Here is a 19,772-nt window from a genome sequence, read left to right on the forward strand (position 1 = left end):
ACATGCCCAGGGTGCAGGTTCAGTCCCCAAGTGAGGTGGGTGCGAGCGTGCACGAGGCAACCAATGGATGTTTCTCTCTCACATCAATGTTTCTCTCTCTCCCCTTCTCTCTTCCTCTCTCTCTAAAATTAATAAAAACTTATTATGAAAAATGCCATTCCATGATGAATTAAATCGTGCCATATATTAGAGCAGAATTAGTAGCTGGATAATTACAAAATGCATTTGTAAGATTAGCTCTGTGCTTAACTTTAACAATGGGAAAGGAGCAATAAGAGCTAACTGAGCGTACATGCATTCAGATTTACATCTGAATAATTTGGGACTATGAGGAAATTTTAGGATAAATTACAGGAGAGGGTGCAGTGGGTCAGGAGCAGGTGGGGAGTACACAGGACACAGTAATAAGGGCAGAAGAAAGTGACAAATGTTTCAATGGCGTAAAGGACACAAAACTAGATAACTAAATATATACCTATCCTTAAACTATTTTCAGTACCTTTATTTTAATTTTATTTTTTAAATATGTTTTTGTTGATTCTTAGAGAGAGAGGAAGTGAGAGGGATAGAGAGACAGAAACATCCATAAGAGAAACATCATCGACGGCTGCCTCCTGCATGCCCCTCACTGGGGATCGAGCTGGAAACCTGGGCATGTGCCCTGACCAGGAACTGAACTAACTGTGACTCTTGGTTCCTGGGTGGATGGCTCAACCACTGAGCCACACAGGCAGGCTACTTTAAGTAATTTTAAAATGTGAGTTTGTAAAACCAGTATAATATAGGTAATTATTTTTTATAAGTATTCTACTTATGTGAAACTAAGATAGCTAGTAATATTTTGGATCATGAATACATAAAAGAAGCTAGACTTTCCCCATGGTTCTTCTTTAGTGATCATATCATTTGAATATCTGCTATATGCTAGACCTGGGCTAGGTACATTTTTCCATTTAATTAACTAATAACAACGAAAGGCACACATATCCCCATATTACAAAGAAGGCGCCCTGGCTGATGGGTATCATTCAGTTGGTTGGAGTGTTGTCCTGTGCACCAAAAGGTGGAAGGTTTGATTCCCAGTCAGGGCACAGGTGGGAGGCAGCTGATAAATGTTTCTCTCTCACATAGATGTCTCTCTCTCCCCCTTCCTCTCTCTAAAATCTATTAAAAAAAAAAGTAACAGACTCAGAGAGACTAGGATCAATGTCCTTAAAAGCCCTCCTTGCTCTTTCTGTAGTAAAAACACATAAAGAAAATGTAACAAATTAGTTATTTTACTTTTTAAAAATCTAAAATAGCATAAATATTTAATATTCTCTAAATTTCAAATATGAATAGTACCATAAACAATTTAAAACAAGGCTAAAATAAATACAATAGAAATATAATTTTTAAAACTATAGTTTTTAATAACTTTACAAGTTTATCACCAGATGCCAGAAAATCAAAATTTTAGAATAAAAATCTAAAGAGAATTAGCATGATTTACTATCCAAAGGGGGTGTGTATCAAGCATTATACCAAAAAAGTACCAAAGGACAATGAAGATCAGGCTGTGAGACCTTATCCCCATAAATGAGTACATTTAAAAGAATGACCGTGTAGGTCAAGCACAATAATTTTGGAGATATATTTGTTTAAATGCAAATATTCCCCCATAGAAAGCACATATCCTCAATGACCATTTGCTCCAATATGATACATTGAATATTGAAAGTTGCCATTACACAGATCAGATCAAAAGAGAAGACAGGGGAGTCTAACTGTCCAGTGTTCATCATAAAGGAAACATGACACCTTGGCTTGAGCCATGACAAAATGTCCCAAATCCTGCAACCCCTTTATTCATAAGGTCTCTAAACTAATCTGGAGAAACACATCTAAAATAGATAATCCACTCCTTCCCTGCTTCTGCAAAGTTTCCACTCTCATTTCATAAATTCCACTACTGTGAAACCATGTGACCAACAGTAAGCTTCTCTACTCTGAGACACTGCAGAATAGTGGCCTATATATATCACAATTTGGAATTTATAGAAACTGTACTTAGCAATCTAACTAAAAAGTGGCCTCTGTGCTTTTTGGTTAACTAAGGTCCCATTCCTTTTGACCAGATCTCACTTTCCAGAAAAGTCCATTGGGGTGTGGTAAACACAGTAGGAACCAGGCTTTCGGGTCTCAGAGCATGGCAGCTTCAAGAGCCAGAACTCCAAAACAGAAGGGTGTGACCTTCATCTTTACCACACATATGTGCTATTTTTTGTTTGGCATTATTTGGTTTGCTATAACAAACCCATTTTCTTTAGGAACGGAGGGCTGCTTTCATTTTTATCAATCCTTTAGGGGAAAATCAAACCGCACAGTATAGAGTGGTATTCCACAGTTCAGTCATAAAGGTTCCCTCCCCAACAGAAATAACTGATGCTGATAACATAGGTGATTTTAGGTACTCTTTGGAAATGTCTATATGAGCCTTACCAGGAGTAAGTGAATTCTAGAAGGTTTCTGTCTTAAAGCAGATCTAATTCAAGGATTACTCTTTGGACGTAAGATAAGTTGTTAAGTGCTAGATCAATTTATGAGAAAGTAGAAAAAAAAAGTATTTTTTGGTGCTTATCTCCAATGCATGAAAACATAAAAAAGATTTCATTACTTTAGTAAACATTATGTCAACCCAATTCATTAATTTAAAAATTCCCCATTAAACTACAATAACAAAAGAAAACCATTCTTTTAAAAAAATGTTACCTGTTAGCATGCACGCCATTCACCTGAGTGATTACAGTAGATAGCTGACCAAGACCTAACATGGACTTCACTACACCATGATAATGAATGATCTAAAAATGTAAAAATATTTAAAATAACAATTGTGACTTTAAATATATCTTGGAAACCAAAAACAGTTTAATATTTATTTTAAAAAACACTGTTTACTTTATTGAGCCTACACATCTTTAGTAGTCAACTTGCTTGGTATACGGTAGAGCCTCCTACCAATGTCATATAACATCTAAATATTTTTTTTAAAATGCACACAACCTTAAAAAACCCAGATTAAATTTATTATTTTTTCCCAATTAGGTCTAATTTTTGGTTCAGATCAAATATAAAAGTAACAAGTACTTTTCATTTAAAGATTGTCACATTGTCACACAAAAAATGAAAATTCAAGGTCACAATATTATTAACATAGATTTGGGGCTTTAGTAATAAAAAAGTTAAATAGGGTTATGCAACATTCTTCAAAACTGAAAACAAGACTGAAAAATAAAACCCTGTACAATGAGCTTCTGAGAAAGTGGACAAGTCAAATGTGACAAATAGCAAAGCTCCAAGATCAGAGAGATTTCAGCCAGATTATAAATCAACAATTCTAAGCCCCTCTCCTGTCTCAAAAAACATAAGACATATTGAAATGGAATGAGCTATAATCCCCAGGCCCCATGAATGACTAGCTCATGTCGGAGATGTACAGATGCTAGTAGGGAACATGTGAAATCTGAGAAAGTTCCTTAGACCAGAGAATCACTATGATTATTAAAAATTGGTACATGTCTTACACTTTTAATAGCAAACTAAAATTATATAAATTTTAGAGTAATACGCAGATTAATATAAATACACTCTGCAATAAATCTCATTCATTTGAGAATATAGAAGGTCATAGAAATTTGGCACTGAGAGGGGGTGGGCTTTGAGATCCAGTGCAGGTCTCTAATTTCATCAATCAGAAACTCAAGCCCAGAGATGACTAAATAGTTTCCAGACAAACTGGGAGAGTAGTAGATATAGCAGAGAAACTTAAGTTTTCCAGAGTTCCGTTATATTGCCTTTCCTGTATCTCTTACCTGGTCTGGTTCTAGCTGAATAGCCCTGTCATAACAGGCAGTGGCATCTCTCAGCAAGCCGATGCTCTCATGCTCAAGGATCTGTTCCTTTAGGGACGGTTCTGCCTTTCGGATTGCGCTGACTCCAGCTACTCCATCCGGCTCATGCATAGCAGCATATAATTTCTTTGTTTAACCATTGAAAACAATCAAATGAGGGGGAAAATACAACTGAAAATAAAACTATAAAACCACCAGTTTATATGAAAAGGGCATATGAGAATTTTTTCTCAAAGCAATAATAAGTTTTTATTTTTCAAGGCAGACTCACAATAAAATTACAATTTTATTCCTCAGCCTTTCCATTAATTACCACAACACTCATTCCACTTAAATACATACCTACATTAGTAACTTACTGATAAAAAGAGCTGTAAAGAACCTCAAGATCCTGAACTCTCTTTAAACCCAATTTCAAATAAACTGTTGAGTATCGTTTATACATGTTTTATTACATTTTAAAACAAAAAAAATTTACACAAGCACTTTAATATGTTGGTATTTAGATGCCTTCAAGAAACCCAAGATATCAAATCTGAGTTCAAAGGAGATATTCAGGCTGAAGATAAAAATCTAGGAGCAATTAGCACAAAGATGGCAGGGGAAAGGGTGGCACGATTTAGGAAATGTACAGAGAGGGAGGAAAGGGGTGAGGGAGGAAGAGTGTATTTGTATATACGGAAGAGCTAGCAAATGACACTGAGCAGAAACCAGAGTAGTCTGAAGAAACCTAGAGAATGTGGTGTCCCAGGAGCTGCAGGAGAAAAGCAAACGTCTTCTTTAAGAAAGGAGTGATTAAATGATGTTGTGAGGTTAAGACAATAAGGACTGGGAAACACTGACTGGATTTGGTAACATGAGCCTACTGATTTTCTTACCAAGAAGAGTGTCCATGGAATGTAGAAAGAAGTCTTGTTGGAACGGGCGAAGACTGATGGGAAGGAAAGAAGTGAATGTAGGGAAGATAGACAACCCTTTTAAAAATGGACTGTGAAGGCAAATAGCATCTGAAGGAGTGCTTAAGATCAAGGGAATTATAAAAAAACCAAATAGGAGATACCAGAGCATGTTTATATACTTATACACTCTGGTTGAGAAAGAAATTAATGATACTAGAGAAAGCAGGAATATTTGGAGGAGTAAAGTCCTTGAAACTACAAGTAGAAGGACTGAATTCTGACAGAAGGGGACCCTTCCTTAGGAACAAGAGGAGGAGGAAAGGGATGTGGAGAGAAGGCCAGCGAGAATCAGGCTCGGCAGACAGTCGGTTTCCAGTTCCTAATGAGCAATGAAGCAAGAACGTCAGCTGAGGCAAGTGAGGTGGAAGGCTGGAAATAAAGAGAAGGTAAGTTACCTTGAAGAGAGAGAAAGGGGGTGCACAGGAGCAACATTTAGGAGAGCTGGAGGCAGTACTGAAGAGCCAGCTTAGGGTTGAGGTTATGAACTTAGAAGCAGCTAGAAACGAGTTCCAGGGCTGTGGTACTTTCCTCCAGCAACACTCAGCTGCTGACACGCAGACACGGGGAAGGCACATGGTGAGTTGATTCAGGGCTGGAGTTTTACGAAGCGAGTGCAACACAGAGGGAAGGGAGAAAGACAAGGGAGTTGAATGTCCTTGCAAAGGGAATGATTTTAACAGTGAACCAGACTCGAAGCTAGACAAGGAGGAAAACACAGCAGGAGGGGCTAATATTTTTCCAGACTACAAGCCACTAATTTCCAATTCTCTCAGCACACTTTGTTTTTAAAGCCCACCAATTCTGACCTCTTACTTGAGCCCCACTGTATTAGCCCCACTACCCTTAGTTTCTTATCTTCCCCACATAGTCGTATTATATCACCTAAACCATTTCTTCACCAGCACTGTCATAGCTTATTCCTGTTACAACCAGTACATTCCCCTACCCCCCACCCCAATTTCAGGCCCACATTTCTCACAGTAGTAGTAACGGCCTGCTTGACTTAAATTACGGCCTTTCAACTCCTTCTGTCACAGGCCTTTAGCTAAAATGCCATTCTGACTAAAGCACATCCCTGGTTCAAATCCTCTAAGAATCTGGGCAACTTAGAGGTCTGCAATTTATCTTTCCTTTGCCCAAATCTCTTTCTTTTCTCTGCCATTCCACAGATGCACTCTTTCCCAAATCCATGGGGCTGCCACTACTTGGAATGTCTCGCCTCTTCCTTTTACCTATCATTCATTCATTCTTCAAGGCCCCTTAGATAGCATCTTCAAGAAGCCCTTACTGACCCTTTGCTCACCCACTCCCATCTCTCATCACACCCTACACAGAAGAAGAGTTAAATGTCCTTCCCTCAGGACATATCTATGTCACTGTACTTAAGATATTATACCCAATTGGTGTTTATTTCTCCACACTAATCTGTAAGCTTCTAAAGTACTTACAAATACCTAGTTCCTAGCACAACACCTGAAACATTCAATAAAATGAGCAATATAAACATAACAGACTAGCAATAAACATTATTAAATTCACTATATGAATTTCAAACCTGTAAAAATCCAAGATGCTCTTGAATATCTTGCTTCTTTTCTGTAATGAATGATTCAAAGTGCATTACAGCTCGTGTGTATGCTTTAGAGCGGAAAGAAGCTACTGCCAGGATATCCTGAGGAATGAGGTCTAGAAAACGAGTTACACTCTGATAGTCTTCATAATCCACAGTAGATACTAGATTATAAAAAGATAATTAAATAATTAAAGACTTAGAAAATTTTAAAAGTGTTAATTTTAATCTCATTTTAAAAAATTTATTTCACTAACAAAATTATCAAAATGTATTAGAGTATAATATTTAGAATGTAACTATCAACAAGATGACTGCTCAGCGAATTCTTGCCTCATCCTCACCATTACTACCTCTCTTACCCTGGACCGTCATTTAACTTATTTGAGCTTCCATCTCCTCATAAATAAAATGGAAGCGTTAGTATCTATCCTGCTTTCCTTACAATGGTGTGGTGAGGATCAAGTATAAAACTATATTAAATGTAGAAAATATATAAACATGATACAAAAGATATAAAGATGAGTTATTTATTATTGATACCTCTAAAAACAAAGAGAATATAGCTATTGGTTAAAAAAAAAAAAAAAGCAGAAATACTAAAATAGCCTTTTTAATTTTAAAATTTAGAATTCTTTGTTAACAACCTGTTTTTTTCCTGTTTGTTTCCTGTGTTTGTTTCCTGTATACAATATCAACTATTAAAATGGAAATTGAAAGTAAAAGTGACTTTGAAGTAAAATCACAAACGTTTTAAAGGGGCACTTTTATCCTAAGTGTCTAAGAAAAGGCATAAGTTGGAAACTTTTAAATGAGGGCAGTCTATTTTGTGAATTTTTATTTCAAATGTATTAATTTTAATAAGGAATCATAATAATAAATAGTACGTAAAAAACAGGAAACAGATATAAATTTTTCCAAAATATACATAATCAAGATAGTAAATTTAAAAGAAATTATATTTAAAATAAGTCCCTTACTTTCATCAAAATTTGTATACCATTTCAAATTATAAAAAATGTTAAGGGTATTATACTTTGAACCATTATAAATATTATGCTTAAAATCTAGAATTCTCATTGCAGTTAGTAGAAATGGTGATAAGAGAGCTTGTACTTAGTTTTATAGTACCATTTTCACACGCAGAAACAGGAACATTTAAGTGTTAAACTAATGTAAAATATATTAGCCATATTCCAGAGAAAAACATTCCCCCAAACAGATAACAATTGCCAGGTCAAAACTTTTTAGAAAAATAAACTATTGTGCTTACCAACGGGAATGTCTGTGCTTTCAAAGGTATAGGAACAAGAGAGAAACGCTCAGAAACTGAACCGTGTAAGTGAGGGCCTCTGTAAGAGCTACTAGTCAATCTTTTCAATTAGACTCAGAGCCTGGGGGAAGCACATAGTACTCATTAAAATGGCTGAGCCTAGGATCCAGGAGATCGGGGTTCGATTCCCGGTCAGGGCACATGCCCGGGGTTGCAGGCTAGGCAGCCGATCAATGACTCTCTCATCACTGATGTTTCTATCTCTCTCTCTCGCTCTTCTTTCCTCTCTCTCAAATCAATAAAGATATATTTTAAAAAAATAAAATAAAATGGCTGAGGCGTACAGAGGCCGTTTCACACTGAGACTGTACACTTCCTCTGCCTGCAACAAGCATGAAAGAAAGGCTGTTCGAAGACAGTAAGAGGGCCCATTACTGTCCCAGTGACATGGTTCTTCCTACCAGGTGCCTGTGTCATGAGGCAGGTGTCATTTCTAGTCTAACAAGATTTCCCTTTGGTCATCTTAGTGGAAGCTGTAGTATCACAGGGAAAACACAAAACAGTAGCAGGCACAGCAGGGTACAAGTGTAGCAACACATGTTGAGCATGTTGGGAGAGGTGCTGGACACCAAACAGTGCCAGAGACAGGAAAACAAAACGGAGAAAATGAATGAAATGAAGAAAAAGGCAATGAAATTAAAATCTCCTTTGAAATTTAAAACTTAAATGTGAAAAAGATTGCAAGGAGTACAGTAAAACCTCACGATATAAGGGACTAATTTGGACGAGGGGGTGTGTCTGTTAAAGTCGAAAATCTATTACATGATAGAGTAGGTTTTCTGAATTCATATGTTAAAAAATTGACAAATTTAGTTTACCTGTTTTTACTTATGTAGACACATTTGTTTAATTAAAATTCAGTATGTACGAAAAGAAAAGTTTAATATGACAGAAAAGTTGTTCTATATGTATTACTGTACTTTTAAATTTATACTGAATAGGTCTAGTAAACGCCAGCATTCACCAGGCACCGAGAGTAAACAAATGCACACGGCTGGGGCACGGCGCACCCCATGTGGGAACAGAGGTGGAAGGAGTTAAAACTGCTGCAGAAAGTCGGGCCAGGAGACAACAGAACCAATTGCCCAGTGCAATGACGTATGATCACGTCTCTTTATTCCCTGAACATTGTTTAAAAGCAGTGACTCTTGGATTTAAATATGTAGACTATAGTTGTAAATATATAATATTTATTAACGTCTGCGAAATTACTAGTGTTTTTTCCAACATATTACCTATTTGCTAAAATTTGTTAAAAATAACAGTGAATTAATAACAAAAAAAACCCGTTAATTTAATTATAAGCAAATCTTGGTTAAAATTATTTTTAAATTAATAGGGTGTTAATTTTCACATATGACATATGGATCAGAAATTTTGTGCTTTAAATCGAAGTCCACAGAATCAAGGGTTTACTCTATTTCACAAGTGAAAGAGGATAGAGAACACTTTAACTACACGTATAGTACATGCACGTACATGCACATGTGCCTACACACGCACAACACATGGAGGCAATGGGAGCACGTACATGCACATGTGTGCCTACACACGCACAATACACGGAGGTAACGGGAGCACATACATGCACATGTGTGCCTACACACGCACAACATACAGAGGCAACCGGGAGCACGTGTGTGCACATGTATGCACATGCATGCCCACACACAATACACAGATGCAACTGGGAGCACATATATGCACGTGTATGCACATGCGTGCCTATACATGCACAATACACAGAGGAAACAGGCAGCACGTTAGTTAACAGCGAGGGGTGAGTTAACAACAATACTAACATGGCATTTGTTTCACACTTTACAATTTATATAGTCATCTTATTTAATATTCAACCTACTAAGAAAGATAATATTAATCCTGTTTTATACAAAGAGAAATTAAGTATGTGTCTTGCCTAAGGAAATGAGACTGAGAACTTAAAGAGGTTTTCTAACTAAAAATTCAACAGCTTTTCTCAGTGAAAAGGCCACCTTAAGAAAAAAAAGGTAAGCAAAAAAATATAGATCTTGTAAAAGCTAATGCTTAAATTATAGAACTGATACAGAAAGGAGCTAACTTGTTAATAATTAAGATTGAAAAATAAACAGAAGTTATGACTCACCCATTGAGTCTACCTTATCTCTATTTGACTTGCTTTGTGGAAATTTCTCAGCATTCAGCGCCTGAAGTTTGTGCCTTAACCACTGCGTGAGATGGTCAATCATGGAAAACACAGTCTGTGTACTGAGCTGACACAGATCAGAGGCACTGTATTGGGTACTTATGGCATGCTGATCATCATGCTTTAGAACTGCCATCATTTCTGCATACACCTGAAGAGAAATCATTTTATAATTAATAACATATCTACAGAATAATCATTTTACTAGTATCTAATATATAAGACTAACCATTCTAAGGCAACACTTTTCAAAAGGAAAAACCCATGATAAATTAATAATAAATTATCTTTCTAATCTACAGTTAAAAGGTTACTCTAAAAAGAAAATCCACTGTAAAAGAGTAACAAATGTAAATAAAAAGTACTTTAAAATTCCTCTAGATTGGTGGTTCCTAACCGGTGTGCTGTGAGGATTCTTAAAGCATGCACTACCTGACTATTTAGTCAGGGTCACTGACCTGTTTTCCCTTAGACTGTGAAATTAAAAAATGACAACAGCCAACACAATAATAGCTGTCTGGTGTAAATGAACCAAAATTATACCTATTTTTTTGTCAGATCGGCACAAAATATATTTTTTGTTGTGCCGCAGAATTTTAGTAATCAGTTTATGTATGTCAAGAGATGAAAAGGTTGAAAATCTCTGTTCTAGATTATTCAATAAATTATAATGAAACTACTTATTAAGTAGCAGCAAAAAAACTTGAAACAACATCTCGCACTATCCACAAAATCACTTTCAGAATAATTGAAGGGCTAAATGTAAAAGCAAAAGGATTAAAAATATAGGAAATATGTTCATGACATTGAATTAAGAGAAGGCATCATATAAAAGGCTTAAAATTCAAAAGTTTTTAGAGATTGCCCCAGCTGGTTTTGCTCAGTGGTTAGAGTGTCAGCCCTCGGAATGAAGGGTCTTGAGTTCAATTCTGGCCAAGGGCATGTACCTCGGGTGCAAGCTCGGTCCCTAGCCCCGGTCAAGGCACGTGCAGGAGGCAACCAATCGATGTCTTTCTCTCTCACATCGATGTTTCTCTCTCTCTCCCTTCCACTCTCTCTAAAAAGCAATGAAAAAATATCCTTGGGTGCAGATAAAAAAAACACAAGTTATGAAATAGATAAATTTGCCATTTACATTTTAAATCTCTCCATGGTAAAAGGTATAAACAAGGTTAAAAGAAAACCACCAACCGGGGAAGATTTTTGCAAGATATGACTGGTACAAATTGGTATCCAAAATATACACAGAACTCCTACCAATTAATTCAAAAGGACACCTATATACCCCCCAAATAAGTAACGATATGAAGAGATAATTTATAGAAAAGTAATCCAAATGGCCGATGAACATAACTACTGGGAATAATAAAAACACAAATTAAAACAATAAAATGCCCTTTTTTTACCCCTCATGTTGCCTAAAATTACATGTTTGAAAATATCAAGTACTGGCAAATATATGGGACATGGATAGACTTGTGACCTGCTGGTAGGACTATAAATCAGTATGACCATTTGCTGTCTCTAATAAAATGTTAAATGTATACATACTATATAACAGTTCTACTTTTTGGAGTCCACCCTAAACACACATACACGAACACTTTCACAAGTAAGAATTACCATGATGCTCACCATAGCACTGTTTGTAAAAGCAGAACATTGCAAATAATCATTATTATTACAGCAATAGTCAAATAAATTATGGTACAACTATAAAATGGAATTACACTATGTAGCACTAATAAAACAAAAGGTGGCACACTCTCTTAATTAATTAAAGAGAGCAAGTTGCAGAACAATACCTACAATATGATACCATCATGAAAAACAAAACAGAACCAATTGCATTTTTTAAAAAAGGGCTGAAAAAACATACATCAAATTAGTAACAGTAATGACTTCTGAGGATATAGGTTTAGGATGGTAATCAAAGAGTACACTTTGATTTATTTGTATAATTTGAATGTTTACATTAAGAACACAGTAATATGCTACTTGTGCTATTAAAGATAATCATTTTTAAAGTGTTATATGTAGATGGTTAAAAAGTTAAACTTATAAAATACTATAAATATTAGTAATAAAATATTCTCCTTCCCCACCCTACTTCACAGTATCATTCCCCAGGAAAAATTACTATCAATAGTTTCTTATGTACCCTTCTCAAAAGTTCTGGGAATATCTAGGCATATATAATTTGTACTTTCTAATTTTCTGCACTAAGCATTATGTAATTCTGTGATAAATAAAAAGTTAAAAAGGATGTTGTGAGCCTTTAGACAGGTACATTCGTAGCATTGATCTACATTTCTTACTAACGTGTAGCCTTTCTAATACATTGGACAAATGTCTGGACAAAGAGAACCCAAGTAAAATGATCTCTCACCTCCTGCTGATCTTCTTGATTACAACCCAGCAAGACATACACTAAAATATGCGGAAGAAGATAGATGGTCACCTTGAAATCATGCTTCATCATAATGCTACAGCAGGTGAAGATTTTACTGGCAAGATCATGCCGAACCTGTAAACTCAATGGTTGAGGAAGAGTGAGTAGTTTTATATTTTATTCTATTGATTAATGTCGAAGAAAAACGTGAGGTTAATATTGCAGAGTGGGTGCTCTCTTATGGAAAGAGGCATGTGCACTCAAGCAAGGGTTTCAGATCACACACTCTCTCGTAACTCTACATACCCCAAGTGCCTGAATTACTGAGATCCCTATGGGCAACATAGCTACCTGGGCTACCAACTACCTCAGCAGAAATGGTCTTCACCCCTTAATGCACCATGTTTTGTTACCGATTAACTTCCCTAATTACAGTACTTTTTACTTAACTAACATTATGTTTAGAGCATTAATTCCCTGAGCACACAGATGAGTAAAGTAATCAAAAAGTATGCTCTGGGCCAGCACATTAAATACATTGTTAATATTTTAATAAGTAATAAACAGTGATTAATTATAGGGGGGAAATTAAAAATAGAAAATTACTTGAGGTTAGAGTCAAATTATATTAACATGACCTAACCTTTGATTTATCTACATTACTGTTCTCTTACAAAATTTTAAAGACTTTCCTTCTTTAAATATAAATATTTCACTAAAAAAAAAAAAAATCTAAAAAATTCCAGGGCTGGAAGTAATTATGTTCTACATTTCACATATTGTATTTTCAGTATGTTTATAAAACAATGAGAGAAACTTTCTTAAAATTACCAGATATAGATTATTATAAGATTTTTAAACGCTAACAGAAATACGAACTTTTAAAAAGTTGTAGACTTTAAATATGCCTTAAACACAGAGTATCTTTTTGTCTGTGGGCATGTAAAAATTTCATATTAGAAAAAAATTAGAAATATACCTCGATTTTTTCATGAAATTTCATCTTTTAAAAAACCTTTAAGTTTTATTTTGGGGCAAGTTCAGATCGTGAATCCACTTTTAGAAGTAACCACTAAAGGATAAGATATCTTTTTATTACATAATCTTTTTATGTAATTTATTAATAAGCATTTATTTAATAATGCTTTAATGATAAAGCATTCCTTTCTTTTTAAACAGTATTTTACAACTTAAAATGAACAAACATAATGTAATAAACATTTTACAAACACATTAAGACCTTAGTAATCTGATAAAACAACTATCTTCTTACTCAGAAACTGTTACTGGAGCAACAGAGAAACTAATTACTCTTTATTAGTAAGTCTTTTCTACAAAAATTTCTATCATCACCAGCACAAATATTTCAATGCCTCCTGTGTGTGCTATGTATTCAGATAGAGTTCTCATTGCCTTTAGAATTTCTGTTCAGGTAACAAATTCTTAACAGAATTCTCTTACCTTTGTTATAAGATAACCTGCCCAAGACGCTGACCATTCTGCAAAGTTATTACCTAATTTACTTAAGTAAATTGGCTTCTTTACTCCAGACCAATCTGTTGACTTCTGAGAACTCTTGTATCTGTAATTTTGAAAATTTGTGCATTTAAAAAATATAAAATTACATATCCATCTGTTAAGATCCTTAGTAAAAACAAGTTGAAGAAACTTACAACTGTTTCATGACTATCCCACTAGTGCTTTGTCTTTACTGAAATCTAGTTAAAGATAGTACTTTTCCTATATCCCTCTCTTTTTTATTTATGTATTGACTTTAGAGAGAGAGGAAGACGGATGGGGAGAAAGAGGGACAGAGAGGGAGAGAGAAACGCTGATTTGCGGTCCCACTTACTTGCGCATTCATTGGCTGGTTCTTGTACAGGCCCTGCACAGAGACCACACCTGCAACCTTGGTGTGCTGGGCGCTGCTCTAACCAACTGAGCTACCCAGCCAGGGCTTTCCTACGTCCTTCCTAACGGCGGGGTGGGAGGTCATTCTTAAAACACGCCAAATACTTCAAAGGATTCCAGGCTGCCTCCCCTTCCTTAACCCTCCTTTCAGGTCCTGTGAGCTCCCTTCTTATCTTCTGTAAGAAAGATCTTTTCCTTTGAGCTTCACTTAAACAGGAATACTGTTCTTGTCTCTACTCCTCATTAAGGGCATCTACCAAGTTTGTTGGTTACCAAACTCCTTGATAACTTTAGTACATTGCTCAGTGTTTTCTTTCTTCCCCAAGTCTTATCATCCTGAGTGGCTTTGATGTCTGGCAGAACATCTAATCAAACTCGAAATTCTTAATGACCTTCTCCTCTCCTCCTTTATCAGGACTCCCTGGCCAATACAAAGAAACTTCGTCACTTCCAATATGAACTACTTAGGCACTTTACTCTGTGGCTACAGTTTCCCAAATTTCCAGTTCTTCCACCCACTTACTCTATCACATCTGTTCTTTCACTGAGATCTTTTGTCCTTTGACCAAGCTAAACTCTCCTTATCCATAATACCTTCCTTTCATTACCTCTTACCCTAACCAGCTTGGTCTCCATGGTCCTCTCCTTCAAGCACTCTCTTGCTAATCTCCTCCGTCCACCTCACTGCCACACTGTCTCTAATGGCTGTGTTCATCTGCCAACCTCCCAACCTTGGATCAGTCTAAATGTCTGCCTTCACTGTAATGATATCCAGGCCACTGCGCTGATAGCAGAAAATCACTCAATTGCTTAGGCGATCAGGACTACTACATATTCTTAATTTTCTACCTCAGTGGACCTTTCTGCAGCCCAGAAATCCTTCTAAGCTTTCCTTATTAGCTCTCTCCTCTGTTTTCCAGTGGCTTTTTCAAATCCTCACACTCCCAATTAGACTTATACCAAATCTATTGCCACTTTTACCAATAATCTCATTTTCTATACCTCACACTTCATGGAGAAAAGAAAGCACTGCTTCCCATAATCACATTTGTAAACTTAGCTGAGTTATACATCATTTTATTTTTCCCTATTACAAAGATTTTACTTCCTCTGGGTCTACTATCCCATTAGGAATATGGCTACCATTCTAGATGCTCCTTATATATATAAGGATGTGGTCCTTATATCAATTATTACTTCTCCTTCATAACCTCAACATGATCCCTTTCTATTTGCTCCTCAGCATTAACATTTAAACACGTTCAAATAGCTCTCACCTTACAACTACATGTGTGTAGCATTTTTTGAGGGGAGTGGGTTGCTTGTCAATCACCAGTTAAGGTTAGGAAATGGCAAATATAATAAATGCCCTATATTCAAGGTCCCAGCACACATGTATTTCACCATATTCTAAATTTCTAAAAATTGAAAACTCCAATAATCTCTCAGTTAACCATCACTATTTTGAATCATCATGAATATAATTCTCTAGGTGATTTTACCAAGTTTTATAATGAACTTAGCTAGAAAACTACTAATATTGGGGTACAAGCCAGGTTCTACCTAGCCGCAACTAAATGTCTTTTTCTGAAAATTATTTTGATGCCAACTTTGAACTGTAGTTGATCTATTTAGTTCTAGAAATCGAATCTCCTAAGCGCAGCCACCCTTTTACCCACGCTCAGTGGCGCAATATGAACAGCCCAGCTGAAGGACAGCTAAAGGGGACCCCACAGAGTAGTTCAGGGCAGCAAAACAGAACACGGTGTCGGGGACTCTGCCCCCAGGCCCTCCGAAGCGTGTGCCAAGGAGTCCAAGCTGAAAAGGCGACCTACTGCCTAATCTGGTCTCGGTGCTTTACACAAAAGCTTTCAGACAGACACGGGCCAACGCATCAATGCTGCCCTCTGCTGCCCTCTTATTTTTGTGAGTGCAACTTCAATGAGCAGATGCCAGCCGAAACCTCCTGGCGCCCACCACTGAGACCAGCTGAGAGGCTCCTTCACGGCCTCCGAAATGAAAGTAGAAGGGTCGTAAGACCTCTCGTTGCTTTGCTAAGGTCACTCTTATAAATGACCACTGAAATGTTGCTTCTTATGAACGAATAACGAGTAGGCAATGGTGGCTTCTTATGGAAAATTAAACTGAACAGCAAGGGGGCAAAAATGTTAGCTTCTACTTCCAATGAAGTAGGCGAGCACACTACCCCTGCGAGAAAGCAAGGCATTGATTCAACAAGCTGGGATCCAAAAAGCATTTATTACTGGGTATGAATTAAATATTATGCACTCTACTAGGTACATTTTAAATTATCTTCTTTATTTCTAACAAGGTAAATAAAACTATCCATGTTTTCAAGATGAAAAAATTGAGACTTGGAAATGTTAAGTAACTTACCCAAGACTTCAGAGATAGCAAATGCAGAGCCAAGATTTAAATTTAGATCTATGTGACTCCAAAGGCCATAAACTTCCCACTAGATCACAGAAACTCTTAAACATCTATCCATAATATAGGCTATAAAATATTGAATACAGAAATTAAGAAGTGTGGAATCCTCAAAAAAGAAAAAACAAAATTTGTAGACTTCTACTTTGTGTAAAAAAATATATCTTTCAATAACACTGTTCATAGGACAGAAGTGTTTCGCCCACCCAGGCTGGCTCAGCTGGTCCTGTGCCCCAAAGGTCAGAGGTTCAGTTTCCATCAGGGCACAGACCCAGGTGGCAGGTTTGATCCCTGGTCAGGGCACATATGGGAGACAACAGATCGATGTTTCTCTCTCACATCAATGTTTCTCTCTCTCTCCCTCTCCTTTCCTCTTTCTCTAAAATCAATAAAAGCATATTTTTTAAAAAGAAATAAAATGTTTAAGAGGTTTCTAAACATAAAAAGGTATCTAGCAAAAAAACATGCATACTTTAGGGCTATTATAAAGAATTTTACTACAAGGCTAGGCATGGTACTAAGGCTCAAAGAAGTAAAATAACTTATCCAAGGTCACATATCCAATTAGCATATGACCTAGACTACCTAAAATTACAATTTATAAATAAAGTAACTTATAATTTATCTGTTTCAATCAGTCCTAAAAAAGTTATTAAACCTGAAAAAGCAATTAGAAAATACTGATTTTTAAAATAGAGGAAGAGGAAGTTCATGTGCTGGCAGCAGCAGATCCCCTTCCTATATCTGCAATGGCTTAGGGACTCTGAACTTCAATAACGAGGTTGTGAAGATGAGAAAAAGAGGGAAGAGGACCTGAGTTTTGGTTATCTAAAAACTTGTCAGGAGTGTTGGCAGACTGAAGTCAAGAACGGATACTGAAGATGCATTGTTTAAAAGCCAAAGACAGGAACAAGGACTGCTTGAAGAAATTCATGCCATGAGGAAATAGAAACCCGACATAACTAAATCTGCTCTTCGTAATTACATCAATTTTGAAAAAATTTGCAAAAAGCCTGATTCTACTGCAACTGAAAAAACAATTGCAATGCAGCCTCTTCTGAAGGAAAAGAGATGTGCTAAAAGCTAGTGTCAAAGCCTTTAAAGATCCAAGACAAAATGATACTGAAGTTAAGTCATTAAAGAATTATTCAGAAGAAAATAATTCTAAGGACACTTCCTGTTCAAATGATGATGCCATTAAGTTACAGCACGAAGGAATTATTATCAGTGAGCAAAAAAGACAAAGAAGCTAAAATACTGGCAATGAAACGAATAACTAGTTCAAAAGAAAAAATAGCCAAGATGGAGCATGGTCCCAAAACAGTGGATATTCCAAATTCTCCATCAAAGCCTTCTGAAAAGGGTTCTGTAGTTCCCTCTGAATCCCAGAAGACACCTGCTGACCCCAAAATGAAAATGTTCTGTCAAACTGAAAAAAAACAGTCCGATAGCTCACTTGGTGGTAACAGTGATGGAAAAGAATTGCATGAAGAAGAGGAGTATTTTGATGATAGCACAGAAGAAAGATTTTACAGTCTCCCATGTCTGAGGATAGTGACAGTGGTGATGACTTCTTCGTGGGAAAGTCAGAGAGATATGAAAGATGGAAAGTAGTTGTCATTCTTCAGTTTTGGAATAAAATCCCCCACGAAAAGTGTTCCCTGAAAAAGGTATGCTTGAAACCTGTCAGAGTATAAAAATGACAAAAACAAGTCAAATACACAAGCAAGCAAGTTTGAATCAGTGTTTGTCCATTCTTTATATGGATCTGAAAGCTCTAGAAATTACAGAGAACAGGCTCTGAAAAGCAAACTGAACTTCAGCTCAAGGACAGTCCTAAGAGCGCACACAGAGGACCTGAAAATACAGAGCAGCAGACACAGCCGCCTCTTCAGCCTCCACGGGAAGCAAGCAGGAGTCAAAAAGAACAGCAATAAAAAACAGTCATGTTTCAGGGGGAAAAACTACATTAGATGAGTGATTAGTACCTCTTTTTATGAACTGTTTCATCTAAAAATTCTTTTCCTTCTTTTTGTTTTATACCAGCCCATTATTTAAACTCGTATTTAAATCAGTCCCTTGGAGGGGTATAGAAATAAGTTTGTTGTTGTCTTGAGTTCTCTTTTTTAAGTATGTTCAAGTTTGTTTATACAAACCTTCCACAAGTCAACTATATAAATTGGTTTTTAAAAATATGTCCAGACTGTTCCCTTTATAAAAGAATTTTGAGATTATCACTCTCAGATTTCCTTGTTTGTGCCTATCGTGAAGTATATCTCACTAGATTAGAACTGTATTTCTTTGCCTCAAAAATAAATGTGATATATTTAAAATAATAGAAAAATATGAGGAAATTACAGCTATTTAAAACAGATCACCTTTGTTAATAGTCTTGTTAGCAAAACTAAGATTAAGATAGTAATGTTTATTATGGGTATACAGATAATAAATTATACAAATAAATGTAATTTTTCTTATAGCTTTAAAAACAGTAGAGGAAGAAAATCTCCTCATGAGGAGAAGTTGGTGAGGGCTGAAAATCTCTTATCTCTAACTGGGTGTTACTAAAGGCTTGAGACTAGCTTTAAACTCTTAAATTTTATATTAATTGCACCTAGCAAAAGCTTCAACTCATATTCAACTTAAAGTATATTCTTTCAAAGTATTATGACAGTTGAATTTTTTAAAAAATCAATCCTTTTATTGCTTCAATAAATATGCCTAAATATTTAAAGTTACATAATTTAACCAATGAGTAAACTATACTTTCATTTTAACAAGATTATAAACATAAACTACAGTGGAAAATACATATTAAAACATACTAAAAAAACTTTGAATGCTAAAATATTATATCAAAAGTAAATGAACTTTATACAGTTAAAAACGACTTTATGAGTTCACAAACCTAGTATTTAGATGAGGTTCCAATATTTCTCGAACATGCTCAGGAAATTTCCTCCACAACTGGTGACCTGGGCCGTCAGTCTGCATCTCTCTACAGTCATAAATGGAAAGTAACTCCTACAAATACACATTTTAGATTTGTAAATCCACAGTAAAGCAGATAAACCTTTACAT

At 36.0% G+C, this 19,772-nt stretch overlaps 1 protein-coding gene and 1 pseudogene across 1 annotated transcript in view; one reads left to right on the forward strand and one right to left on the reverse strand.

Annotated features, from left to right (window-relative positions):
- The window catches only part of ATR (ATR checkpoint kinase), a 129,435-nt gene that overhangs the window by 39,010 nt on the left and 70,653 nt on the right, over positions 1-19,772 (reverse strand). Inside the window, exons 24-30 of the mRNA XM_087818057.1 lie at positions 19,600-19,715; positions 13,794-13,914; positions 12,330-12,467; positions 9,881-10,091; positions 6,408-6,586; positions 3,855-4,019; positions 2,752-2,843 (exon numbers count right to left, since the gene is read on the reverse strand). Coding sequence (XP_087674183.1) covers positions 2,752-2,843; positions 3,855-4,019; positions 6,408-6,586; positions 9,881-10,091; positions 12,330-12,467; positions 13,794-13,914; positions 19,600-19,715 — 1,022 coding nt within the window. The remainder of the gene's footprint in view (positions 1-2,751; positions 2,844-3,854; positions 4,020-6,407; positions 6,587-9,880; positions 10,092-12,329; positions 12,468-13,793; positions 13,915-19,599; positions 19,716-19,772) is intronic.
- On the forward strand, positions 15,938-18,664 carry LOC107537971 (serum response factor-binding protein 1 pseudogene; annotated as a pseudogene).

The sequence above is a fragment of the Miniopterus natalensis genome, chromosome 6 (genome assembly GCF_054644295.1).
Source record: "Miniopterus natalensis isolate mMinNat1 chromosome 6, mMinNat1.hap1, whole genome shotgun sequence".
Classification (NCBI taxonomy): Eukaryota; Metazoa; Chordata; class Mammalia; order Chiroptera; family Miniopteridae; genus Miniopterus; species Miniopterus natalensis.